The sequence below is a fragment of the Mastacembelus armatus genome, chromosome 16, assembly GCF_900324485.2.
Source record: "Mastacembelus armatus chromosome 16, fMasArm1.2, whole genome shotgun sequence".
NCBI classification, from domain to species: Eukaryota; Metazoa; Chordata; class Actinopteri; order Synbranchiformes; family Mastacembelidae; genus Mastacembelus; species Mastacembelus armatus.
Genome location: NC_046648.1, coordinates 22,989,817 through 23,017,588, shown reverse-complemented (window position 1 = coordinate 23,017,588; position 27,772 = coordinate 22,989,817). Strand labels below are relative to the sequence as shown.

General features: G+C 41.0%; 1 protein-coding gene across 3 annotated transcripts in view; it reads left to right on the top strand.

The window, feature by feature from the left end:
- Window positions 1-27,772, top strand: part of crppa (CDP-L-ribitol pyrophosphorylase A) — a 65,700-nt gene that overhangs the window by 18,728 nt on the left and 19,200 nt on the right. Inside the window, exons 9-10 of one of the 3 annotated variants that reach the window (XM_026316754.1) lie at window positions 10-141; window positions 16,267-18,878. In XM_026316754.1, the coding sequence (XP_026172539.1) occupies window positions 10-141; window positions 16,267-16,371 (237 nt within the window). In that variant the 3' untranslated portion in view covers window positions 16,372-18,878. Of the gene's footprint in view, window positions 1-9; window positions 142-16,266; window positions 18,879-27,772 lie in introns of those variants that run through there. The other 2 variants (XM_026316755.1, XM_026316756.1) reach the window with 2 other exon arrangements.

Below are 27,772 nucleotides of genomic sequence, written 5' to 3'. Positions count from 1 at the left end.
TTTTGATAGGTGCACTTGAGCGGCTCAGATGAGTTGTCCATCAGCAGGAGTATGGCAAAGCATGTGGCGATCATGGACCTGGGCTCAGCAGCCAAGCTTCGCAATATTCTCCTTTATGGCATCCAGCTCCATCAGTCAGAGGTAACGCGTTTGTGTTTCCTCCATCTTCTCCTTTTCTTTCATTTCTTGAGTGAGTTCAGAGTTCCTGTGCTGTGAAAGCATGTTTGTAGTGCCCAAACAAAACACAATGGAAATGTCTTTGTCATGTTCCAGTGTTTTGGCATATGTTTATGCTTCAGACGAGGCTGCTGTCTTTTATCAAACAAACTCGTGTGTTAGTCTGTGTGCGCACTGGAATGTGTGTGTGTTTGTGTGTGAGCAGAAATACATGTGAGCCCGCTGGTGTGATGAAGAGGGCAGGGTATCGACATCTCTCTCCCCACCAAATCTGTTGTGCAGTGTTGCTTGAAGTGAATGTTAGAATGATGCAAATGATGCAAAGGTGCTGCAGGTCTACAGCATTGTGTAGATCGACCACGTGGAGGCTGAACCTCCACAGTTAAGTTGCGTGTCATGGGAATCCTCTGCGAGACGCGCCAAGTCCTTGCTGGAGTGATCGGTGTGGATGTGGTTCACTTGAAATCCATAACCGACTGCTCAGTAATTACAGGATTATTTAAGATTGAACTGTTCATCTCGCACTAAGACAAGTCAGAATTCGTGCTACCAAAGCCTTCATTATTAAATCATAACCTCTGGGCCAGATGTACAAAGAAACCCAAAGACAAACCAGTTGAATATTCATGGCATGCTGACCTTAAATATGATATCCATCATGTTTTATGTCCCGTCTTAGTGCAGCAGTGTGACAGATGAGGCTGCTTGGCAGCTGCATCACTTCACTAATCGGTGGTACAAGCCTCTATGCCTCGGGCGAGCGGATGTTTGACCAAGTCGGGTTTTATTCAGTCCTGCACAAAGAAACATGAAGGATGAGCTGAGGAAGGTGGCCGGATCCTCACTGTGGTCAGCGAGATGGCATTGTGCTTCAGGCCTTGACGTCACAGTGTCATATAATTAAAACGAGATGCTTTGTACTCATGATATCGAGGCATGTGTTACACCCACATATGAATTTGATTTTGCTATCGGATGTTGGATATCATGGTTTTCCTCTGAATTATGGAGACTAATGCTGTTAATTAGTCATCCTGCTTCACCTCCTCTGAGAGAACAGAGAAAAGGGGAAGGGAGTGGACGGAAATAATGTGTGTTTCACCATGATAAAATGCTTATCGTTATGAGATAGTGGAACAGCAGAATACAGCCTTGAATAAATCACTGTTAGCGTTTTGTTATAACGAGGATAATTCTTCCCAGATGGCCTTATTCATACTTGTCAAAATTCCTGCCAGTGCTTCTTCTTTCATACGGCTTGTGTGAATATTCCTCACAAAGTTATTGTTTCTTTAGTTTTAATGCAAAGTATCAGGCAGCAGGCACTAATGCAAACATTTTCAGGGTAGTGTTTTTTTTTTTTTTTTTTTTTTTTTTCTTCATTCTTTTGTTTCTGCCCTTTTTACTTAAAAAACACGATAAAAAATATTCTTTAAATAGAGAATGCCGCAGCTGGTGTTTGGTGCTGTAATTACACATCAGTAATGTACTGTACCCAAAGCTCAGCATTTTTCCTGTTATTTTAAGTTTGGTCACATGAAGGCTCTAGAACGAAACAGTCTGGGTTATGTATTCTGTTTCCTGCAAAGAAAGGTCAAGTTTTCCTGTTTGAAATCCCAAAATGTCTCTGTAGATTAAGGTAATGCAAGCTGAAAACATTTCTCATGCTGCTGACCACACGTCTTCTTCCTGTGACAGTTCACGTTCACCGTACATACTCTACATGTTCAGTCATTAGCGATTAAAAGAAGCTTTATTTACCTAAATGTAAGTTTATGTACAGTCTTTGTGTATGTATGTGTGTGCATCGTGGATAATGTAGCAGCTCAATGGTCCACATCATGGAGAGATCTTAAAATTCAGGTTTCTGGTTTCTTTCTTTTGGAGAGAGTTTATCATGTTGTCAAACATCGACCGAAGTGACTGCTCTCACTGCAGTTACATCGATAAAATCTTGAGAGCTGCTTCAATTTAAGTTAAAGTAGGAGTGCATTTGTTTTTCCTAGTACAGTTTTGTGAATGCAGTATTTTTCATTGGCAAAAACAATTGGTGATGAAACAAAACATAATGTACAAGCCAGATCTGTAATCTGTGAACATTTGAACTGTGACAGCTGTGACTGTGTGTACAAATTACTGAATGTACTCATCCTTCAACATCGCTGAGGTGCCCTTAGAGAAAGGTTCTGAACGGCTCCAGTCAAGCTGCTCAGCAGCCCAGGCTGGGGTTGTACTCAGTACGAATACATGCAACTGCACAACAGTAGAACAAAACGTTCCAACAAAGAGACTTTGTGCTTGGCGACCTTGATTCAGAAGTAAACCTGACCTGTAGGGCAAACCTAACAGCTCCAACAGGATTACTGTTTTCTTTCACCATTTAATATAATTGACAAATTCTATGACTATGCACATATGGCAGTTGAAGTATATTGAAAGCAGTAGTTAGACATTTAGGGTAATATGCTTGCTTGTTTTCTTAAAGAGTTGGATGAACAGTCAAACAGCTCAAGTGCAGTGATGAATCTTAAATAGTACAAAGCAGAGAGGTAAAGTGCCAGAGAAGTAAATTAAGCCTTTACTACAGCCTCTGAAACATTATTTGGACAATCCAGCCCAGGATTTTGCTGTTGGAATGGTGAGGAAAAGCCAATGAACAAAGGGAGTCAGGGTAATAAGGCAAAAACTCCTTCCAGGCTGTGGAAGAAAAGCACAAGACGGTCGGCTTCAAATGATGGAACGGCAGCACAGTCTCCAGACTCTCCCGGTGAGGGAGGCCCTGATGGAGGGCAAGCAAGAAACCTACTAGTGCAAATTTGTGGAAACTTCTGCAACAGTGCTGTCTATCCCAATTTGGTTGGGGATATAATATTAGGCTGGGGAAAGAATGCAGCACTGTTAAGCAAAGCAGATGAGAAGATTGTGTGGTGTGAGTACAAAGCTCAGCTAATTGGCCATCAGCTTTACCTAGACCATGCTTAATACACAGATATGTCAGATAAGCGAGTGATAATAATCTTCTCATCTGATTCCTGTTAAGAAGGTGAATGTTTTCCAAAATGTATAAAAGTTATTTTGCGTTTAGACAACTAAAATCATCTGGTTTAGTATTTATGTTCATGAACATATGAAAAAGTCAGTTAGATCAAGACATAAACTGGCAATCCAGGTTTGCTCTCTGACTGCTGCATTTAAACGTTTCGTTCCAGTCCTTGAACATCACACTGTTTCTTGCATTGGCTCTGCACTTGGCTGCTGTAATCTGTAATCTGCATGTTCTGAGATTAAGTTTAAAGGCAGAAGTCATCACAGTGTCTGACTGTTCTTCAGATCCTGCGTTAGTTGGGAATATACCAGCCAGCTGGGAAAACTGTACTGGGGAAATATTAAAAGCAATTTCATCAGTTTTAACCTGGCATAAGTGAGGCTTTGTGTCAGGGAGAATAATAATTGTGCTGTCAGAGATGCTTACTCTGCAAGTTGAGAGTACCATTTCCAGGGACGTGCTGCCAGTGTGGGATATTTGAATATTATAATCTGAGCTGCATGTCACTGGACATATTTTGGGTTTGATAAACACTTGACAAACAAGAATCCTGTTCCAGTACCTGTCAAACCAAATGAAAATTAAAGGCTTAATGGAAACAAACGATAAGCTACAGTTGACATTTTCTAATGCTTAAAATATCTTGCTGATAGTAAAACAAGGTATGGCATCACAAATTTTCTTAATAGCAAAATCATTGTTAAAGATAATCCACCATCTCAGAGCCTGTTTCCCCCAAACTATCTGTCTTTGCTCTGATATAAATGGTTGATATCAACTGCACGTCAGTGAGAAGAGAAACTAAGGAGAACGTTTAAATGCAATGTTACTCTTATTATGTATCACTCTGAGGAATTATTGGATGACCCCTGTAGAAAAGAATGGAAGACTGGCCATTTGGCTAATTGAATTTTAACCTCTGGCAGTTAAAATGCATGAGCACATGGAACTATTTTTCTCCAGAAGAGTTGGGAAAATAACACATCTCATTAGTGATGTCGTTCTGCATAAAAGTGAGTTTTCGCAAATGATTCGCATTAGAGTAACACCCAGTTGATGAGGTACAATGCATCCAGCAGCATGTTGCCATGCTTGTCACTTTATTCATCAAGAGGAGAGAGTGAAACTGAGTCAAGAATAATGGACCCCGGTCTGTTTGAAAGGACATGTGATCAAAGCACTTCTTTTCGAGCCCTTTTCTGTTTGTATTGAAGATGTATCTGAAGATGCCCACAAGTCGAACATCAGGTGCAACAATGTGTGGAAACCTAAAACACCTAAAGATGCCGGCTGAGAATCTTCCGACACCGGATCCTCATAAACTGACAAGATGTTGTGAAATGGTGATGGTGTATGCTATCAGTGTCTGCAGTGGTGATAGGAAGCGTCATTGGATCCCTCCTTGCACAGGGTTCTGGCGACTTGTCATCTGCTGAAAAGGGAGTTGTCACAGTGATATATGGGTGTTGTAATCCCTGCAGTGAGAGCCCTGATGTTTACCCAACCCCATATTTCCTCCTCCTCAAAGAGCCTGGACCTGGAATCCTAAACCTGAGAAGAGATTAGCCAGCCAGGAAGAAAAGAGAGGGAGAGAAAGGAGAAGAGGGAGGGCAAGACAGACGAAAAGAAGAGGGCTACCTATTCTCCTCTCCCTGTTCAGATCTAGGTCTAAAAGCTAGACAGGTGAAACCGTACACGATGCAGTGAAGTTTTTGCTGTAACACCCTGGGATGATTGTGTGTGTGGTTCTAGCACACTCCTGAATTTTTTTTCAGGCTAAATCCAAAAGGAAACAAGTGCAGGAAAGTTCTGCAACAAGCTGTAGCTAAAACTTTTGTCTTCTCTACTTGCCACAAGCCACAAACAAGTTCTGTAAAGGTTATCCTACCAACCTCGGGGTCCCTGGATAAATCTGAGGGTACGCAGGGGATAGGGAACAAGAAAAGGAAAATCAAATTATGACCCCATGATGGCACTGGGTGATGCAGGATCACCAAATCTGTTGCTATTAAACCTGAGGGGCGAATGTCTTTGCTGAATTTCATTTGAGTCCTCACAGTGTTTGAGACATGATAATGTTACAAGTCATCAGAAAGTCATTGGGCTTCAGCCTCTGGGGATTATATTTCCAGGACTAGCATAAAGTTATTAATTCCTGTTTCACTGCAATGGTTCTCAACTAAAAACTGGTCCTTTCATCATTGCACTGAAAATGAATTAAACAGTCCTTGAGGTCATGGTCAGCACTGATTCTCACACTACATCTGTCAAGCAACATACTAAGCTTATCCTTTTTAGATCCAACAAAGCAGACAGATGAAACCTTACACAAGCACCTAAAGCTCTTGCTGTGACACCTATGTGTCCACACTCTGGTGGTTTCAGGGGAGATTCAGGATGGCTGTCATCTAGGATGTATAAGCGACTGGTACTATATTTTCTTTAATGAAAGTATATTGGATTCTTTAATTATTCCAGTCTTCATTAGACAGAAGCGATTACTGAAATTGCATGCATTATTCTCTTTGGCTGGGTGAGATTGACTGATAGTTGAGGATAAATTTTAAGTAAGGAGTGAAAAAACAACAGAATAAACATGACATAACTTAATGAAGGCATTGCAGAATGTGCTGTAGCAGATAAGAAATGTTTTGGCATTTCTCAAAGTTTCTTTTGCTTAGTCTAAATCTTCTGCGGCTGACGGGGGGCTGTGTATCCACTGCACTTAACGTCGAGGTGAAAGTCCAGTATTCATCCTGCCCCATCACACAGTTTCCCCCTGCTGTTTGCATAAGTACTTGTCTTTGTTCTGACAATTAGGTCTTTAAAATCTATGACAAGATTGACCTTGAACGTGGATGAGAGCTCTTGGCAGTCTCTGTGGAGTCCTGACATCTCCATAAAGACCGCACTCACTCCCCTCTTTAGTGATATGTTTGCACCGTGTTATGATCAGAACCTTTAGAGAGATTCCCACTGCCACAACATGTGCAGGATATCAAACCTAATCTTCCATGCCTAGCATACTCCAGATGTGTGTTGGTATGTGTGAAACTTGACCGCTGGTGTTTGGCTCAAGGAATTACACATAGCAAAGCAGTGTTTCCTCAGCTTTGATTTCTTCAGCGAGTGTGCTGTTTGGGCTGATGTGACTTGACTCAGGCTCGTCGATAACTGGAATGGTTTGTAAAGGTTTGCTCTCATGTGAGATTAATTCTCTTTACAATTAGTTTGCCATCGTTCTGTGTCACAGTAAGGGTAAAGCACGCATGTATGTTGGATTTGCACCTTAGCTTTGAGCAGTTTCTGTCCATCAACGGTTCTCAACTACAGCAGGTTGCAGGAGACCAAGGTTCTACAGGGATTATGCTTTAATTTAAGAGGCCTCGTCAAAGAGACACTTACCCTCCTGTCCTGCTGGAGCATTTATTTGCAAGGACCTCTTGATACATGTTTGTCTGCTTTGGTGTGGTGGACAATAACTGATGGATGCCCCCACAGTGTACGCAGAGCAGTAAAGGTGACTCCAGATGCCCCAAAGGTTTGTAAAATATATCTGTTCCACCAGTCGCTTTGGCAAACTTGAAATCAAGTCCTCACAAAACTGAACATTTAGCCAAATGTTTGTTTGCCACAAGTGAACCTGCTGTCGATGTCTACTGTGTTTCATTATTCTAGATACGGTAACTAATGTACTTGATATAGAGCTGTTGTAGTCAGGGTAGTGTGACTTCTGTTCCGTCTTGTGCCTTTAGTCGCCATTTTGTTAATTGGTTCATGATTTGGCTTTCCAAAAATATTTGGCAAAGTAAATAGGATTCAATCAAGCTTAAAGCATATGATTTGTGGAGGTAATGACAAACCAGATTTTTGCAGGTCCTCTCCAGCCTGTGAGAGATTCAGTCAGCTGGTTAAAAAAATAAGGGCCCCAGTGTTAAAATTAAATTTCCTGCTCTGATGGAAACCCCAATTGGAAATATATAAAGTTATAAATAATCAGATTTCAAGGTAAGACTCAAGAACTTAAAGCTGGTTTTGTATTTAATGCCCTCAAATGAAGCTCACAGTCCAAGAGTTTTCTTACAATGTGTCATGTGAAAGTGATTTTCCTTAACAATTCCTTGCAGTGGTTCTCACACTACATCTGTCGAGCCACATGGCCAACTCTATCCCCCTGATGTTTAGTCTGCAGTACACCGTTATTTTGACAGTAGCACAAAAACAGTGTTGCACCTATATTTGTATGTTTGGCTTACGGCCTGCTGCGATTACAATCTCATGCTTGGATTAAGGATGGAAGGTGGCTCAGATGTGTGCTACTAAAAACCCAGGTTGCAGTAAATGTCTTGTTTTGTGAAAAATTCCTGCACCTGCACCTGGCCTCAGCTGACCTGGGATACAGATTGCATTTGGCTTCCCTGGGTTTCTGTAAGCAATACAGTGTGATAAGTAAATGAGCTTGTGGAGCTCTCTGTCTGCATGTGGAATTTGGTATGTCCCAGTTCATAAATCCAAGCCCTGCCTTCATGCTTTCATACCTGCTCAACTGAAGATCCATTGTTCTGCTTACTGTTTTGAGGTATGTCTTTCGGTGAGTTGAATTCAAACAAAGTCGTCTTTCACCACAGCTTGTTGAAAAAGTTCTCACTGAGGGGATCCTGTGGAAATACAGACCACCTTGGTGTCCTATTCTTAGCAGGACTTGCCTTCTGTGACGGGGTACACAGGAAGAGAAGTCGTACATTACACACGACTTACAAACTATTATGTTTGCCTGGCGGATGCCCATAGACAGGATATTTTGGAAACCTCTGTTGAAAGAGCTTTATCAGTGTACCATGAAAGGCTGTGTGGCAGCGATTGTTCTCCCAATGAGGTCGGAAAAACATTTATCAATACAGGAGTTTTCTTTTTCTATGTCTGGAAAGTCTGAGGGAGCTCACAGCTACACAAAAGTAGGGTGGGCTACAGACTTATTCAGTTTCTTACATTACAGGCCCTTTCAGATGAAGTGAGGCAGAATGGAAACGGCACGGGTATCGAAAATACAGACACTCAGGCAACGACACTAAACCCCACTGCAAAATTCAACAAAACACATTCCACCAAGATGATTTGTCTTTTAAGAAATACAAAATAATGCTTATCGCTGTCACTTCTGTCTGCTTCAGTTCCCAGATTCAGCATGGATCCAAGCAAATTTGTATATTTATGGCTGAACCTTTTGTGTAAGCTTGATGTATAGTCTTGTTATTTAGACCTGAAGCTCGGGACTAAATATTAAAGCCATCTGGATCTGGGTGTGTGGAAGTTGCCTCTGGTCTCTGAGGACCTGAATGTACTTGTAGCTCCTGACAATCGTCATCTTTGATTCATTTAACCTCAGACAATCTTTAATACATAGTCTTACACTGTTCTTTGGTGACGTCCAGCTGATTGTAAGAGGTGGAATTTAAGATTTTCTTTTCTTTAGGCAATAAGTCTCATTTTATATTTCTGTTTTTCTTTCCTTTTCACTTTTCAGAAAACAAGAAAGTCACCAGAAATAAAGTATGATGAGAAACTAAGGGTTTCATCTAGCAGCAAAATTATAATCTAGCTGATGTTTTTACTATTTAGTATTGTTTCTCTATTCCTTTCTCGTCTTTTTTTTCCATCTTTTGAAGTGATGAAGCTAAAAACCCGCCACTATATTTTTCACACTCGTTTTCAGTACTTTCATTTGTGACATTCGAGGATATAAAGTATTTTGCTGCTAGTACACTTTTTATTCCCAGTGGCTCAGTCTTTACAAACTCTGGTGATTCAAATATATCACATCCCAAAAGGGGAACGGTTTTGCCACAGACAGATGCTCCTTGTCCTTCCTGGTTTTGTGTTTGCTAGTGTCTTTGTCACTGCTGGTCGCATGAGACAGTACCTGTAGTCCAGTCAGGTTGCACAGGTAGTCCGGTTACTCCAAGATGGCACATCCACATGTTCAAACACAAGAAGGGCCCAATGTCTTCTAGTACAACGTGTGCTCACAGCTCAGCACCGAGCAGCTTGATCGTCACACGAGGATTGTCAGGTCTGTTCTTTTCACACACGAGAGCAGGCTCATGCTGAGCACACGTGACAGGGATGGAGGAGATGGAGACTCTGTGGTGAATGCTATACTGGCTGTACCTTCGAGCATGACTGGTTTGGTGGTGGGTCGGTGATGGCCTTGAAAAAAGCCCTGATGATTTTGGTTTCCATTGACTGTCATGTCATTTTGTCATGAACAAATTAGATTTTCTACTTGAATAATTTATCAAGATCCAATATGTGATTTAACTCTTCCCCTAATTTTATTGAGCAGTATATTTTGGCCAAATGCCAAAAATGTAACTTTTAAAAGTTTAAAATGTGAATATTTATTTGTGTTTGAGAAAAAAAACACCTTTCAGCTACATAGAAATATAAGAGAAATCAAAGTTTCCATTGAGCAGCAAAACAAAACTTCTTCAAAATGACTTCTTTATTAGTTTAAATAATTGATAAAACAATATCCAAGTACATTGCTAATTAAAGTGTTGGGTTCTTGTTTGTTTCTTTCTTCCTGCTCTAAAACATGAAAATCCAAAGCTAAAATCAATACAGGCTTTGGCAGGAAAAGTTTAGCATGCCTTTTCACAATTACTACTTTTATTTGTGATGTATGAGTCTATTCTGCTGCGAATACTTGTTTACCTCTACTTCCTTTATTCCCATTGACCTTTGTAAGGTTTGGTCATTACAAACACATGCTGTGCAGCCAAATATTATTCAAACCCACAAATTTGATTTCAAAATTTAGTGGAGAGCAAGTGTTTCCAAAGATACCAAACATGTCAGACTGAATTTTGGAGAAAATGTCTATAAAGTAATGCACAAAACATCCTGAATATTTCCAACCATATAAACATGGAGCCCTGGGTTTGAATATTTCACTCACTGAAAAAAAGAAAAAATATACAGAATATATATTTATTTATATATATATATATATATATATATATATATATATATATATATATATATATGATACTGTCAGTGTGGAAAAACTAATGTTTTTCAAACCTAAACAGGCAATAAAGGGCATGAATTGAATGTTAAGGTACTGAAAATTTAAATGTGAATGCTTATTTTACTAAAATAAAAGTATGTATGAATGTAAAATTTGGGGCTCTAATCAGAGTTTTGCATTGGCCAGTAATTGGACCTGTTACCACCTTCTCTCTTCTCAGTTTAGCCCCTAGCTACTGCCTGTCTTCAGTGATACACGGAGGGGAGGGAGGGCAGCAGGACCACAATACCCACTCAGGGACGAGCTGTCAGAAACCCTGAAACACTATCCCCTCTCAGACCAAGGCACTGGGTGTTTTTAGCAGTATTGTATCACTGGGATTCAACTTGCAGGTCATTTGGGGAGAGTTTTTTTTTTTTTTTCCAAGAAATTACTTCATCTATTAAAGAGCAGAAGCTAAAGTGACGCTCAGTGAAGTTCATGTTGAAAGACTTTAGTAGTGGAGAATGTTGTCTGGCCTCAATTCTAGTAATGATACTGCCCTCAAGTGGATGCTGCAGCTATTAGTGCTGTTTCACCCTTGTGTCACAGCAAAAAATATAGTGACAGTAAAATGTTAAAATAATGAAAAGAGCCGATAAAAACTCCCTAAATGTTTTTGGCTACTTTGGTTGTAGTAGCTGGTGTGACTCTAACAACTCTTTCCAGACCTCTTGGCTTAGGCTCAGCACCAAGATTTTCCGTAAGCTGTTTTTCAATTGGGGCCCGGCACTCTTGGCATTTCATGAAGGGAACACAAGTGGAAGCCCTCAACTGCAGCAGCAGTAGTCCTCGGGGCTGCGGATCGCAAGAGAATGACAGAGGTGTGCAAATTGTCATTGTTAAAGGCCCTAATTGCCTGAAACCTTTAGGCTTCAAAGCAGACCCTTCTTGTGTGGCAGAAGTGCTGCTACGTGCTGCTCTTACATGGAAAGGTTGATTGCATCTGTGGCATTTAAGAATAGAAAGGGTTTGAAGGTTGCTTATTGTGTGGTCCAGTGAAGTTGTTCTCCCCCATTCTTCCCATTTGCCCTCTGCTGTGTTTCAAAGACCTGTCGTCTCACAGCTTGTCAAAATTCTCCCTTTAAACAGTAAGCAAAAATAGAAGCTAATGATTGAAGTTCCATTCCAATAAACTTGTGGTCTCCGTTTGGAATAACAAGGCCATTGCATGTTTGTGTGCATTCATACACATGGGAGTGATTGAGATCATTTTGCTTTTAGTTGCTGCCCAGTCATATAATTACATATTGCATTGTTTATATATCAAAACAATGCTGTCACTTTATTCTGTAATATGACTTGTCTGGTGCGCTGGAATCTAGGTCCTCGCTGCACGAAGTAAAAATAAATCTTCAAGTAACACCCCTAAAGTTCCCAGAACTCCGTCCATCTATGACTCCTATCCAGTGGTATTTTTCCCTTGATACCAGTTTATGTTTTGTTAGCTGACGGTCTCTATTTTTAAATGTGAAATCTGTCAATAGAAACTGTAGCAATGCCATCTAGGCCACCAAGGGGTTGGACACACCAGTAATCAATGTAGCAGACGTTCTGCTGTCGGTGGAAAAAATGTTGCATTTCCAAATGTAAATGTGTCACTTTGCATTTAATGCGGCATACATTACCAGTGATAGTCGTCCCATTAATGTGAATAAATGATGATACGTTTGGCTGGAAAATCCTCAAAGTGTGGATTTGTGTCAGTTAATCATTATGAAGTGGAAAGTGAGGTCCCCTCATGGCAAACAGTGAAGTCTATCTCATAAAAACAGGCCCCTTTTAAAATAAAATAAAATAAAATACCCTCTTTCTGACTGCATTTAGACTCCAGCACATTAAGACATTTCTTCGTTATTTGGAATATATGAAGATTAATTCCACATTGTAAACAGGTGAAGAGCGCCTGTTGGCTCCAATGGTTCTGTCAATCAGACTAATTCTCTTTCCGTTTTTATGTCAAAGCCTCAGGCTTCAGCTTTTATCTCATGTCTGTCCAAATGTGCCACTCCAGTTCTGTTTGCCTCAGTGAAGATTATTCACACATACTCCAGTGTTCGCGAGCTGGTTTCTCCATCTGTGTGCTCTGCTGGAAGGGACACTGGGACAAAGACAGTGGAAAACCTCCCAGTCAATGCTGGAGGACATAAGCTCTGATGATCATGAGACATCCAAAGTCCTCTGCGATCCCATTTCCCCTCTGTGTGTGTGTGTGTCTGTGTGTGTGTGTGTGTGTGAGAGAGAGGGTGAGGGTGGATGCATAAGCTTATGCACGATGAAGTGCCTTCCCAGTATGTGTTCTGTCTTGCATGCGTGTGTCCGAGCACATGTATTTCTTCTCAGGGATGTTTGCGTGCCCATAGCAATGAGCCAGTGATTTTCTCATTAGCAAGCTGCTTTATTCATCCTTGATGGTCCTCGGTGGAAAGAGGAGACATGAGCTGAACAAAATGCCAATCCCACCAATGGCAGCCCAGCCTGGGTCAGGAAAGGCACCAGCTCTTTCCTATCCAACCACCAGCCATCCACTTTCTGCAGTGAACTGTGGCTCGTCCCAGAGCGGCGATCAATCGCTCTTCATACAGATTTCAGCCTGAAAGCAGTTAGATATGCAAATGTCTCTGAAGCCTATGCATATGTTGCTCAGTAATTCTACCCTTTTATCGTGCTTTTTCCTCGACCACATTTGAAGCCTGAGTGGCAGTTGTGACTACTTAAAGTTGTGCCACGAGTCAATGAAGAGCTCAAGTCATATTTTTGTTCCACTGTGCAAGCAAGTACTTGATTTAATAATGCTGCTTTATGAAGCATGATTCATATTTCAAAGGCCTCATATCTGGAGTGGAAATAATTCAACACTAGGGCTTAGACAGGCTTAAAACTTTGATCCTCCTTGGTGAGCTTGACTTGCCTTTTGCTTTTTCTTATTTTCTCATGTGCAAACGTGTTTTTTTTTCTTCTGCCTGTAAGAAAACAGACCTCTATAATGGAATCATTAGTATGTGGCCTGATGGCTGTGCTATAGCTGTCTTCAGTATGCCCGAGACACCCGCAGTTGTCGTGACTTTCCCTTGGTACTTGTCAATGCACTTGGGTGGTAATCGACCGGCGCTCGTGACATTTATCATTCCTGCGGCCTTTTAGCTCCTCCAAACACATGTTACATCTCATGCTTTTCGTGTGAAGCTATATTTGCCTTTAGATAACAATGGGAGAAATGCTTTGATCTGATAAACAATGAGAAGATACCCTCAGATTTACTAGAACACTGATTTCTTTCTGAGCCTCCTGACTGATCACACTGAGGAACCTCTGCATATTCCTGAGGACATGTGGACAAAGTGAGCTATTAACTGAGTTCTGCTGAGTGCTTACAGATGTACTGGCCCATCTCCTCATTGTCTCATACTAGTGATTAAACTGTAGAACAATGACTTGGGCACATTGAAAAGAAAAACAGGAAAGCCTCACTTTTTTCTTTCATTTGATTTCTTTTGATTCTTTAAAGATTTGGCCAGTTGTAAATATGAAAGGCTGTTCAGAAAGGAATGGACGTGCTGATGCTAAATGCCTCTGAAGAGCCATTCAAAGCTATCATATTTAGATTTTATTCCTCCCCCTGTGTCGCTTTAATCAATGAGAGACTGGAGTTGCTGATCTGTACTCCAGTGCCTCAATTCCCTCTTTAGTTGGTTGGTGTGGAAAATCTATGTCATCTGAGTCCCCCGCTGGTTCTTATTAGGGAGGAGTGCTTCAGGAGTTCTGGATCGCAGGTCTCTCACTCCCATTAACCACGGTCAGGCCCGATTCCACACTCATCGTTCTCACACCTCGTCACGTTCCCCTCCAATCCCTGCACGAACTGGGCTGTTTAAAGCTGGCCGGTGGAGTTGGGCTATAAGATCGACGGAAACAGAGCTGTTTTTCTGTCCCATTGATCCTACACTTAAACCCAAATGTGTTAAACTGCTGACACATAGTTGTAAGACAAAGTGTTTTTCGAAGCCAGATCTTAAGATAAACTCAACAGGATGTTTCAGACCACAAATCATAGATATTTTGTTATTTTAGTGGGATGCATGTTTAATATATTTTTGTTTCACTCTCTGTGGATGATAGAACATTAAATGCCTTGTGAAATGCCTTCTTAAACATCCCTAAACTGTTTCATTATTTTATTTTGTTTTATTTTTAGAAAACCTGCCTTTTGAGAGCTGGCTGATATACTGACTGTAGATCCAAAGAGAAAGTGTCAAATTAGTTAACACCAACTAATTTGACACTTTCTCTTTCTATATAAATTATATATTTCAGATCCAGTTCTGTTTTTAAAGGATAATTATAGTTTATTACAAATTGGAATCAGTTTTCATTGGTTTGGCTCTTTGTTTTGTCTGTTTTGATAACATCGTACTCACCCAAGTAAGACCCAAGGGCTTTTTTTCACAGTAGACATTTTACATTCAGTGCATGAATAGGTCAAGTGGAACTAAATTATTTAAGAATGTGCTCCAGGTCTTGGTGGTGTCCATCCTGGCTCACTGTCAGCACTTAATGGAAAACCCAAATGGAACAGAACAATTGTTAATATCATTGTTCTAGCAGCTCTTCCAATGCAGAGAAGCATGTTATTAATTAACTATATCAGTTGGAAGAGTTACAGGTAATGATAAAAATAGGTATATAATAATAATTATTATTGGCTAGAAATGGAGGTCTGCACTTACCTGAACTCAAAATCTGTTTCCATTATCATGAACTGCTGCAGTGCAACAGAAAACAAGGGCAGGACACAGCTATAGTAAACCAGATTACCATTTAACTTCATTTTGACGTCCGAGTATATTTTTGGGGTATTTCATTGCATAGACAAAGGTTTTGTCAAATATATAAACCAATAGATATCAGTTTCTTCCTTTTTGTCTGTTCTCTATGCATCCTTTTTGGTTCTCACTGGTACATACTGTATCTTTAAGAGTTACAGATTTAAGAGTTATTTTCTTTTTCATGTGTCCTGTTACAGCTAAAATTTTAATCAAGTTTTTTGTTTTTTTAATAAAGTCCATTATCTATTTATGAAAAAGCCCATTTAGAACGCGAAGTATGAATCTATGTGAGTAACAAGCTGCTGTTTAAAACACAGAAAAGCTCCTTGAACTGCAGGGTCTTTGAAAGAAGGAAAACAGGGTCATTCTTAGGCCTCATCAAGAAACTAAATCAAATTAGGGAGTCACTGTAGGCTGAGGATTGGAGTCAGGGGAGTAGGACCATTAAAAGTGCATTGTGCAGGCAGTCTGCGGAGATAAAAAAAGAAAAAAGAGATACAGACAAATCACAAAAGCAGCAACCACAACTGTGGAGCTTGTCTTAAAAAAACAGACTGGGCAAATGTATGGTCTCTTTTTATCTTAATATATGGTTTAAACCGTGATCTGTCTAATATCATGCACCATAAATATCAAAGTACGCCCTATTGGTTCCCAAGCTTCAGAGAACTTGACATTAAATTAAAGTTAAAATGCTCTAATTCATTTTCTCCTCTCCTTGTGAAAATTACTTTCGTCTGTTGATTGAACGAGCCGTAAAATAACATGGACACAGGCCTCCACCAGAATTTATATTTGCAATCAAATCAAATGAATTCACAACTCACATTGTTTTTTTTTTTTTTTTACCTGAAGTTTAACTCACTGCATGTGTGAGTGTGGTTTATCTTTGTTTCCCTACTGGTTTGAACTGCAGGCAAATACTGGTGAACAAACGTCTGGATGACTCAAACAGTCGTGCAGAGTGAGAGAAGATAAACTCGGAACAAATGTGAACCTCTGCAGTCCTGTCTCAGTTTGTTACTGCAGGATGTTACTACCGAGATGATGTAATGAGCGAGGCAGCGTGTTACTGTCGTGTCTGTCTGTAATTTCATGTTCTTCAACAAATGACCTCCCTGTCCCCCCCCCCCCTCCTCCTCTCTAAGGACACTGAGCACTGGGAGAGGTCAGTGTTAAGGGCGGCTGAAATCACATCAATGCTGATCCGGGAGAGGAGCCCCGCCCTGGTGGGACAACTTCTGCAGGCATGAGGAGAAACAGCACCAACAGAAAATCCCCACACCATGACTAGTGTCCACTGGTATGAGATGATTGTTCTTTTTCTGCTTTGAAGCCATCTCTTTGTCAATTACAGCAAGCTTACAAGGATACTTCCACAATTAAGTATTGCACTTCCATGAATGTGGAGACTTTTAAGAGAGAAATAAAATTGTCAACCTAATGGACTGAAGAGACCAAAAGAAAAGAGGACTCTTTAAGGTAAATGCCTGACAAGCACTCAAAAATGGAAAGAGGCGCCCATACAGACGTCATCACTGCTGTGGGGACAAACGCTACCAGCCATTCACGCATCCCATCATGCATCATAATTAGCTGATCAGCTTGCTGATGTTGGGAAAGAGACTTAATGAGTAACCAGCTCTGAAGCCTGTTGGGTTCACCCCAGCTTCCCTCCCTTCAAGCCCAGACTCCCATTCTTCCAATGCCTGTACCTGAATCAGCTGACCGTTCACCTGCCTGCACAGCTGATCTCTCCCATCAGTCACTGCACATTAACTACTACATGTCACTGCAGAGGCAGGTGTCTTCAGACAGATTGTTAGATTTCTCAGCTGCCATAGTGCTTCACACAGACCCTTTCAAAGCACATATTTTCACAAATGTTATAAATTACACCCATTTTTATCAAAGTGTCTGATGTGAAAAAGGTCTGTCCATCTTACTCAACTTGTTCTCTGTCAAATCATCGTTCAGTTATTAGAATTTAAATCATGTCTGAAATGCACTAAAAGCTTATTTTCATCTGCAGACTCTTGTCAGGTCACAATTAAAAATACTGACAGTGACACTTGGTTCAAAGATGCACACACACACACACGCACACACACGCACCATGTCTGCAACACCAAGTATGTTTTGGATGAATTAAAAGCAGGATATTAATACCAAGCAAAAAACATACAGTTCACACAGCTCAACTTTTTATACAGAAGTTTTTGTCATGTTTGATGTAAACTCTTCATTTGTAAAATCATTACAACTGTCAAATAATTATAAGATTGTTGTGAAAAACTCCAAAGTGGAAAACAAAATGCTACCAAATGGGTAAATGTAGTTTGTAGTGTTGCGTCTCTGGTGGTAAAGCATAACAAATGACAATATTTTCATTTGGAAATGTCTGGGAAATTTATTAGGAGATATTGTGTCTAAGCATTGGACATGCACATATTCACTGCAAACAACTTTGGCCTTCAAGTCTGTAAAAGCGTTGATGCCAGAACATTTCTTCGAGCGCCACAGAAGCCTCTTCGCTTTGTGTATACCTCACACACATCCAGGGCATCTCCAGTTTCCTGCAGTTCTCCGTCCTCTGCAGCTTGGTGGAATTCCAGCTGTTCACACAGAGAGAGAGACCCCTGAGGCCAGAGAAGCTCTGTCTTCACTTTCAGATTCCTCTAATGAACTCCTCACCACATAGGCTTGTGGTTCAGGGATTTCTCTGGAGATTGTAACACACTGACATGTGCTCCAAACAGCTCAGAGTGCAAAGTGAATGCAAGCATCTGCATTTGTTGTTTTTTTGGTTTTTTTTATTCATTCATTCAGTTTTCATTGTTAAATCTATTAACTGTCTGCATGTTCCCTTCACCTCAAGTGTCTCTCCAGCAGATTTTCCTTCTCTCTTTACTGTGCCCCCTGGGTGTGCATGTTGAAGGATAAGGTTATAAGATTGTGGCATTACTCTATATTCTTCTTCTTACCTACAAGTCACAGGAACAGACCAAAGCAACGTGACAGTCTGTCTGCGCACAGCCTCAAGCATTTGTTTTTGCTGAAGATAGAAATCTTTAAAAACAGGTCACAAAAATGTGGTTTCATTTATTTAAAAAAGCAGTAATTTCATCAAACAGGAGGAAATAGTGGATTTGTTGTATTTTCCATTGTGAATTAATACACATTTCATGCTGGAGTGAGTATTTGGGTAATACTTGTTCCTGTTTCTTTTGGTCCTAGTTGGGTTTACATGTTTTCCATGTTCTTTGCTGCTTAGTATTCAGTACAGTGGACAGTGGACCCTGCGCTGACCCACACTAAGCTTGATCTGGATTATTGTGTACTAATCTTGTTTATGGGACAAAGCAGGAGAGCAGCTGGTAAAAACAGGATGTTTCCTTTATTTATGTGAAGCCAGTTTAGTGACTGAAAGTAACAGAAGCTAAGCCTGTACTTAAGGACCTGTCTGGATGTTAGATGCTGCTGTAATTCTTTGAGTATAGTGACACCTGGTGGACAGTTTTCGTCATTGTGGCTGTGTAGAGATCTTTCCTCCACCAGGGGTCCATGTTGGACACAGAAACTTTGCAAGTATATCGTACCTGCTGCTGTGGAAGGTTTGAATGTTGAGTCCAGACCTACATAAGAAGAGAGGCTTTTGTTGGTGCTGCAACTAAACTTAATTAACCTTTGTTGGAGTGAATTATGTTGTAATGACTGTGATAATTACAATCATAATAATAATCATAAATAATAAAACAGTGAAGCAGTGAAGTTGAAGTTTGTTGCTTGTTAGCAGAAAGCACTGTAAATAAGGACTACAGTAGTAACACAAAATGAATTTGACTCTGCCAAAAACAACATCCAGGAACTACTGGATTTCTCTCTGTGCTTATTTCATCTCAGCTGCAGGCATTAGAGGTTTGTTATCCTTCACAGACAACGTTGGTCAGAAACTGTTTCAAAATTTCCTGGAAACATTTAATTATCTGGGATGAAACTTTGATGGTTTAGTCTTGGTCGTCATACTGTAGCTGCTGTGACGTGTTCTGTCTGAGCCCAGTTAGCTTAATGCTAACCAGAGCCGCTGGCCTTGGCTGATACTTCAGACCAGGTCCTGTTTAGATAATGCCAACACTTGTGCTGCAGAGAAGAGACCAAAGCCAGAACCCACAGTTTAACTGGCTGTCGGTCTGCTCGGTGCAGTCGTGACCTCCACCAACCAATCACAGCGCTGATTACAGCCTTGTTATTGTAATATAGTCTGGCTCTATGTGCGTGTGCACGTACCCGTGCATTCTCTTTAGGTTTTCAGTTTGTGTCTGTGAGTGTTCAGAATTAATATGACAACACTAAATTTAGATTTCACCGTCACAGTAAAAGCGGCACAGTTCTGCCAGCAGTGGCGAACACAGGGCACATGGAGAGAAACCACAACAAAGCTCTTCTTCCTGGAGACTTGAAAACAAACACAGCGATGGGGTCAAAGGAGCAGACTAAGAATATGAGGACTTTGGACGGGTCAGGAAGCTTCATGAGGTGGGACGCCAAGTACAATAATACAATCATGAATACAGGAGGGGAGGGGAAGGTGCGAGGAATGTGACCTCATGAATTCAGTGCAAACCCTCAGCGTCTGGCATCCTGGAATATGAAAGTAACTCTGATTTGGTTAACATCAGTGCTACTCAGACTGTTTGTTGCTGTAGTTAAAACTATAGCACAAATGCTTTGAATGGACTCCCACCCGTTCTCACAATGTTAATGTCGTATAACCGTTTGCAGAGGATTCAGCAAGTCGCCCTGAAATTCCCAAACATCAGTGGACAGACAATAATGCCATCTGGTGGAGATTACTTTTATATTTGAGGGTGGATTTAAAGCAAACAACAGTCTAAACAACCAAATGTAAACAACTGTGTGCAAGTTTGCTGTCTCACACACAGTCACTGCAATAGATGATGCTGTAAAAATCCAGATTATGTTTTCCCTGAAGTTTCATCAAACTACAGAAACAGATGTTGAAATGGTTGTTGTGAGATCACAGAGCAGAGGAGTTGCAGTGTAAACATGATGGGAGTGATGTCAGTGTGTAGAGAAATGAGTTTATATAGAAATTTGGGGGGTTAAGCAGTGATTTTGTTGGTCTAGAGGAGATTTACAGACTGAGTCAGCCTGGGAAAGTCCAAAGAGGGAAATTAAATAACACCTACATTTTTGAAGATTGCACCAGTGGAGAGAGGTGGCCTTATTATCTAATTTGAGATGTGATAAACATGGATCAAAAAAACAAACTATAAAATAACAAATATTCTAGAAGTAGACACAAAAACGTGGGAAAGTTGCAGAGTCAAAACACTGAAATCGAATACAAATGTCTGGCAAAATGCTGCATGTTGCCTTTTAGTTTCTTATTGTGAATTCATTTTTTTATTTTAAGGTCTGTTTTCTATTTTGACTTTTGTTTTTTTTTTTTGTTCGTTCTGGCTGATTAAGTGAACCTCCTCCATACACTGCTCTTAGGTTAATTACCTGGATTGTGACACCTGTCCCAACTCGTTTGCATTTGGCTCAGGTGTGAATCTTTATTATTTAGGGTAAATACATCAGTTTAAAGGGTAAGTGGCTTTGCATGAGTTTCCTCTTGGCACATGAGTAGATTGGGTGGTACAGTAAATATCACTGCATCAACACGGTCAAAACTGAAACTGAGCCATGTGTTCTAAGCAAATATACACTCATCTTAGTGTATGACCCTTTCTGCTGCAAATAGCACACCAAAGGTAGCTTGAGAACAGATGATCTCAAGTTTCGAACATTTGAGCATTAAAACCGTGACGTTACCTTGTGTTTAAACATCTCTGGATCTCTGTCATGTTTACAGCTAATATTTTTGAATGTGGTTGTGAGGGACCTGCCTGTGCAATTTAATAAGAAATTGACTCCAAAACTCTCTGAAAGTAATATTTGAATTTCACTTTTCTATTTCGAAAAAATAATATGACTGGATTATTGTTTGAGGTGATAGAAACAATAATCATAAGGAAAATTAGAAACAATTTCATCCAAATGCTTTATTCCAAATAAAATGACATATTTAAAGTAGCTTTTTTTTTAAAAATGTGGTTTCCATATGCACTCCTGGATTTTGTTTACATGTCCACTAAGACCATATTCTCCATAGTTGACTTCTAAATCATTATTAATTGCTTTGAAGGCAGAAAAAATGCTGAGTGGAATTCAGGTTGGTCGTGGTGAACAAATGTTGAACGAGAATTAAGAAAAGATGACAGGCATGAGCAGCGTGGGGGAAACGCTCTCATCCAGCCTTGCGTGTTGGTGTTCAGTTACTATATAACAGTTCAAACTGGCAGATTTCACTCTATTGTATTTTTTATTGTGCTGTCTTTTCCCCCTTGCCCACTCCCACATATTTCCTCCATCGCCATGAGCTGACCGCTCCTGAGCCAAATGAATTCCACATTTCTCCCCCTCCAAGCTGTCACTGGTCCACAGACAGCTGAGGCTCGCCTTATAAATGAGACTCAGCAGAATGTGGCTTCTCTCGCTGACAGCTCCATCTGAAACAACCTGCTGGAAAAAGAGAGTCAGTCAGTCTGTGTGAAGCTTTATCAGACCCTCCCTGCGGTGCATAAACACCAGGCCCCACCGTGGTGCTGTGGCGCACCACAGCTGTGTGGTGAGCAACCTGGTGTTGAGTGGCAGAGTTGTGAAGATGTGCCATAGCTTTCTGCAGATGAGGGCAGGGTTTCATTCAGGAGCCTGAAATCAAGGTCTTTACCACAAAGGTAGCATGACCAGATCCAGTATAGTAAACCATTTAACCCTTGAGTGCATAAGAGAACAGAAACGTGGGTGAAACACTCTGACAGTCTAATCCTGAACAATTGCTCTTCCAGCGATGAGGAAGCAATATTAACATTCATGTGGAGTTCTGTCCACTTGCAGTGCCAGTGTCACTCCTTTTAGCTCTGCTTTGGTCTCTACCAACACGTGAGAGAAATGCTATGTTTCTATCCAGTGCTGGGTAAAAAAGTGGACAGTGGTCTCATATAGACTTATTTATTTTTGTTGAAAGACAGCTCCCTCCTCTAATGGAAAATAAAACCAAAAGAGCCTAAATAGGCTGAAAGGCTCTGAACAGCTGTGTTGCCTCTTACGTTTTATAGGGAAGTGCTTTGATTGTCAACGAAAAAAGCAAAAACAAAATAATGGTGCTTTTAGACTCTATACCTGAATAATGTTTTTTCTTCCTCTATGCACTTTGTCTAACATCAGAAGTTGGAAGCTTTTCCTCCTGTTAGTGAGCTTTACTGACTTCATCACTCAGCACGACTGAGATCCAAACTTTGTCTATATTATCAGAGCCAAAGGGCTGGATTAGAGGTAAGGGAGGCTTTCGTAATGGGGTGAATTGGTTGAAATTAGCTCCAACAATTATCTACAATTATGGGGGTGGGAGGACACCATGGCACATCAGGGCTGATTATTTGTGTGCGGAGGCGGCTGGGTGCTGTGGGTTAATGGGTGATCCGTCATAGGTGAAAACAGGAGGGGCTGACTCATCTGCTGTGGGTGTGAATGTGTTTCTGTGTCTTTGTGAGGTTTCCTGTGTTTTTGCTGTTAACGATCTTTGTAAATGAGGATGTCCCAAATGGCAAGCAGGGAAAGTGAGACAGTGGGGAGTGTTAAAGTGCTCACATTTATGGTGGAGTGAAGAATGTTTATTTACGGTGCATGAACAAAGTACGGGAAAGGAAGATATGGGAACAAAACCAAAAGAAAAGAGCAAGGAGGAGTAAAGGAAGGTATAAAAACTCAAAGAAAGAAGGATGAAGTAACATGTAAGAAAAAAGACAAGAAGGAAAAATTGTAAAAAAGGAAATAAGGAACTAATTGAAAAAGGAAGAACATTTTAAAATAAAGGAAACAAAAAGGAGAGCAAGCAAAAATGTAAAAGAATAAAGGAAACGGCAAAGCAAAAGGGTTGACGGGCAATGGAAGAAGGAACTGAACAACAATGGAAAGGAAGAAAACACAAAGAAATGGAAAGTGCAAAGGAAGAAAACAAACAGGAAAAGAAAAAGACCCTGCAGCATTCAGCTACTGAAACACTTGCTGATGGAAGAGGAGAATGAGGTTTAGTACAGACATGGATTGTGAAATATTTCTCTGCTTTGATGCCAATAAAGTTCGTTGACTTGAGCTGAAACTGAGAGCGAGCGGAGTTAGTTGGAAGCAGCTGTGGATTTGGCTGATGGTCCAGTGAGCCCCCACCCCCCTCCTCAATAGGATCTCCATCATGCTGACATCCATGTTGCAGCTCTGTTCATGATTCAGACGATGAAATGTCAGCAGAGCTCAGTGGCTGCTCTCTGCGTCCGTCCTGGCTGCTTTCTTTACTCCTCAACTCCTCCGGCGGCGTTCAATCAAGCCCACCTCCAGCGGGAGAGAGAGGAAGTCCATCCATTACAGGTCACACCCACACAAACGCTGACGAGCTTCAACACAGACACACACATGTGAACACACACACTCTGAGGAGTTCTGAAAAGTCCTTTTCCGTTTCAATAAATGTCTGATTAGCTGTTCTCTGTCAGAGGTCGATAGTTCTATTAGACAGCTGTGATCCAACTTAAATCCAACCGATGGAACATTTTACTACTTTCACATGGAGTCGAATTACTTTACATGTTCCTTTCAGCATTATGCTTTAAAATAAATGGTGCTAATGAGAATGAACAGTATATATGTGAACATGGCTCATATGTTTGTGTGGTTTGACGCCGCTCTCAGCTGTACAGAGTTGGTTGAGGGTTAAAACTAGGGTTCAGGTCAGAACTCTGTTTAGGTTAGGGGTGAGGGTGGAGGTTAGGTATCTAGGAGTGAGCTATGTCAGTGCAGGTTCTCACAAAGGTGGAGAACAACATGCCTGTAATTCTTTCTGTTCAAGAGTTAGCTGGAAGAATCAATGCCACTGTGTGTGTGTGTGTGTGTGTGTGTGTGTGTGTGTGTGTGTGTGTGTGTGTGTGTGTAGAACAGTGATACATACAATGATAAAGTACATGACTTGAATACCACTTAGAAGTGTGTTCAGTTCTGACGCCTCTTATCGACAGTACTCCATCATCCAGAGGTCCTGGTCCCGTGTCACAGTTATTTATCCTCACCTCGGCTGTAGAAGTGCTGAATTGAAAGAGTCGTAGCAGAACCTCATTAACACGTGAACATTTATGTTTCATTGCAGGGACACAGAAGCTAGAACAAAGAATTATTGGTTGCTTTTCAATTTTGTCTGAGTTTCTGTGAACATAGTTTCAAACTTTGCTGCCTTTTTCTCACTCCCTCTTTCACACACACACATACTCGCAGACTAACTACACCGCAGAGACAAATCCCCGGCTGATCTTTCCCATGAACATGTCTCAGGACTTTTTCCCTTCGCCAGGGCCCGAGCTCCGAGCCTCGGCTCCCTCCGGGCCACGGTGAAGGACTGAAACTATTTTCTCCACAACAGACCTCAAAAACAACAACAGCAAGTTAGTCATCACAACCTGCCATAACATCTTGATTTGTGTTATAGTGTGGGAGCTGCAACACACGCACACACACACACACACACACACACACACAGCACTGTTCTCTGTAGCACCGTTTGAGGGATCAACTCATCAGAAAAAGACTGAAAAGGGGTTTTGGAAGCTTCTTCCATCTCTTCCCCAAAAAATGATTTATGAGGCCAAATCATTCACAGCACTCACTTCCTGTCAGGGAAGTCTCCAGACGTCCTTCTCTGTTTTATACTGTCACGTCCCATCTAGATGGCTGGCTCTGGAATTTAGTGCACGGCTGGATTAGCCGTGTCTGCACATGTGTTTCGCTGCGGGAAGCTCTGCACCATTAGAACAGTCCTGTTCAGTTTTAGCCACTTTTTTAAATGCAGACTAACTCTGTGTTTTCTTTATATCTCTTAATCCTGCCTTGGCAGTGAATTAACTGCTGATGCTGACAGTGTCCTGTAAGACTCTCTGGCTCCTAAATTGTTCAAACTCATGGCTTTGACTTTGGCATCATCGTTTGGCCTGACAACTTCCTTTCCAATGCTGCTGTGATATTTTACAGCCTTCTGCTCAGATACTTGAAGATGCTGAAATACTTGCATAAGACTAGGCAGCAGAGAGAAACAAGACAATTTTTCACTGCCTAAATGATCCACTTTGGCTTTTCATTGCAAATTAGCTGTACACCTTAAAGTAGCGACATGCTTGAGTGACATTTATTGATATGCAGCTGCCCCTGAGCCCCTAATTGGCTGTTTTTGGAACTGACCTGACCTGTGATGGTTCCCTCAGCTGCCAGCTTCTCTCCCAGAATGGCTGCCCTGACCACAAGCCTTCAGTTGGCCCAGCACTTTTCATAGAGCTCAGCTGTAAATCCTCTTTTTCTTGTCCCTTCTCTCCTTCGCCTCTAACGTCTTCATTATCCAAGTCATTTTGTCAGCACACCATTGGGTGTAACAGAATACCATGCTGACCAACATTTAGGTCATTTCCTCCTCTTAAGACCAGATATTGCACTGCTGCAAAAGTAGCTGCATTGCCAGATTGGAGGCCTGGGTTGCCAGACTGGGGACCCGGCTAATCTAATTAAAGAGTGAGGGAAAGAGGCCCGAGGGGCCCGCAGGTCTGGGACTGTGGTGGAGCCAGGACTGGTTCCCCCTTTTGAAAAACTATGCACCGCAAAATACAATGTGGTAATGTCTGCGGGTCTAATTCTTCCGGAGGGGAGAGAGCTGGACTCCCTGCTGCAGACAGCCACATCCTTCGCTTCAGAGAGAGAGGGAGAGGGAGAAGAAGAAGTAAAGGGGAACAGAAGAATGGATGATTTATGTCCTGATGTGCGGACTGAGAAATAAATCCTGTGACCTAGCGCAGAGGGGGAAGCAGGCCATAAAGCACGGGATCAATTCCGAACTGGTTCCCTCTTTTTTGAAAAACCCCAAATGAGCTAAAATCTCCTCCCACGTCAAAGCCAATCGCTTTGTTTTATATCATCAAGGCCTTTTATGATAGTGTTCCCATTCGTAAAAGGGAGGGGTGGCCGCCTGTCGATGACATATGAGGTTCAGTCTTTGGAGTGAGCGCAGGCTCTTGGAGCTGATAATTGGGGTCGTCGGTGGTGAGCGTGCTGATAGCTGTGTGGGAGGCCTCTTTAAAAAGCACCGCTAATTTGAGCCATAGAAGTTAGTGGGGTTATTCATCCTCGCTTTACCTCCAGCTCTCAGCCATGTGTGGGACCTGCATGGTGTCTTAAATGTCACACACATTCTCATGCAAACACACACACGTATGTACATGCACTTCCAGGTGGCCGAGAGCAACGCATATATTTCACACCCACTCTGCTCCGATCGGTTTCACCTCCTCGCATGCGTCCAGTTAAGTGTGCAACTTTTACAAGCGAGAGAGGGATCAGTTTCAAACTCCCCCAGAAATCCCAGCTTCTTTCCATCTCTATTAACTGGACCTGAAGTTGACCAGTAAAATGATCACTATGCTTATGTGTGACCTCTTGAATCTGTTGAGGGGCACACAGAGACAAAATGCACCCTGAACATAAAGACACAGATAAAGTCGTCATTAATAAATATTTACTAAAGCAGTATTGAAATGTTATAAGGAAAAGAGAGACAAGAGAAAAAACAGATGAGACATTTAATAAAAGATTTAAGAACAGTAAAGTTACAGAAAACTAAAATGATTTTATAAAATGCTCTTTTGAAGTTGAGAAAAAATGACTGTACATCGTACTATGCAGGCAGTGCTCATTGAAGCTCTATATCCACATTGTCCTTTGGTTCTTTTTGCATGATTTTCTAATATAAAAATGAGTCTCATGTTTAGAAATAAAGGATAACAGTGAAATACGTTCAGTGATTGCGATGATGCAAAACTAATGTGTATTTTTAAAAAAGTCTTTAATAGACAAACATAATTTTGTATTTCTGAATAAAGTGTTTTACTCATATCTTCTCCAGCGCTGCCCAGCAAACATTTCTTCCATTAACTACCTCCCAGCAACAGCAGCAGCTGTTTCAGCTTTAAGACAAGTCCTGACACACAGTGTGCGTACATTGCCTGCACATCGTCACCAAACACAGAAAAGTAGCAAGTGCTAAAAAAGTTTTTCTTTGGAGTCGGTGGAGACCAAAACTGAGTTCAAAGAAATCTGAATATTAGACATGACGAATGAATAATAATGTTGATCTGTGTCTGCTGGATGTGTAAATAACAAACTGTAACATATTTAGTTTCCCCCTGAATCCAAGAAATTAAGTGTCTAATATGTATGTATAATAATGTATATTATTTATTTAATATTTTCATTTTTGCGAAAAATAAACATTTTCATCTAAGTGTCAAATTTCAGGACAAATCACATTAAAAATTAGAAGAGAAAACTAAACCAGGGAGGTTGTTTTTGGTTTTCTGTTTCGTCTGGCTCTTGTCTTAATTGTCGTGTATAGAGCAATTTTCCCTCAGTAATAACAAGGGATGACGATTTTTAGTGTGATGCATATTTTGGCACAACACCGGTGCTTCCTCACACGTTGTACATTGAGGAACCCTTCACCTC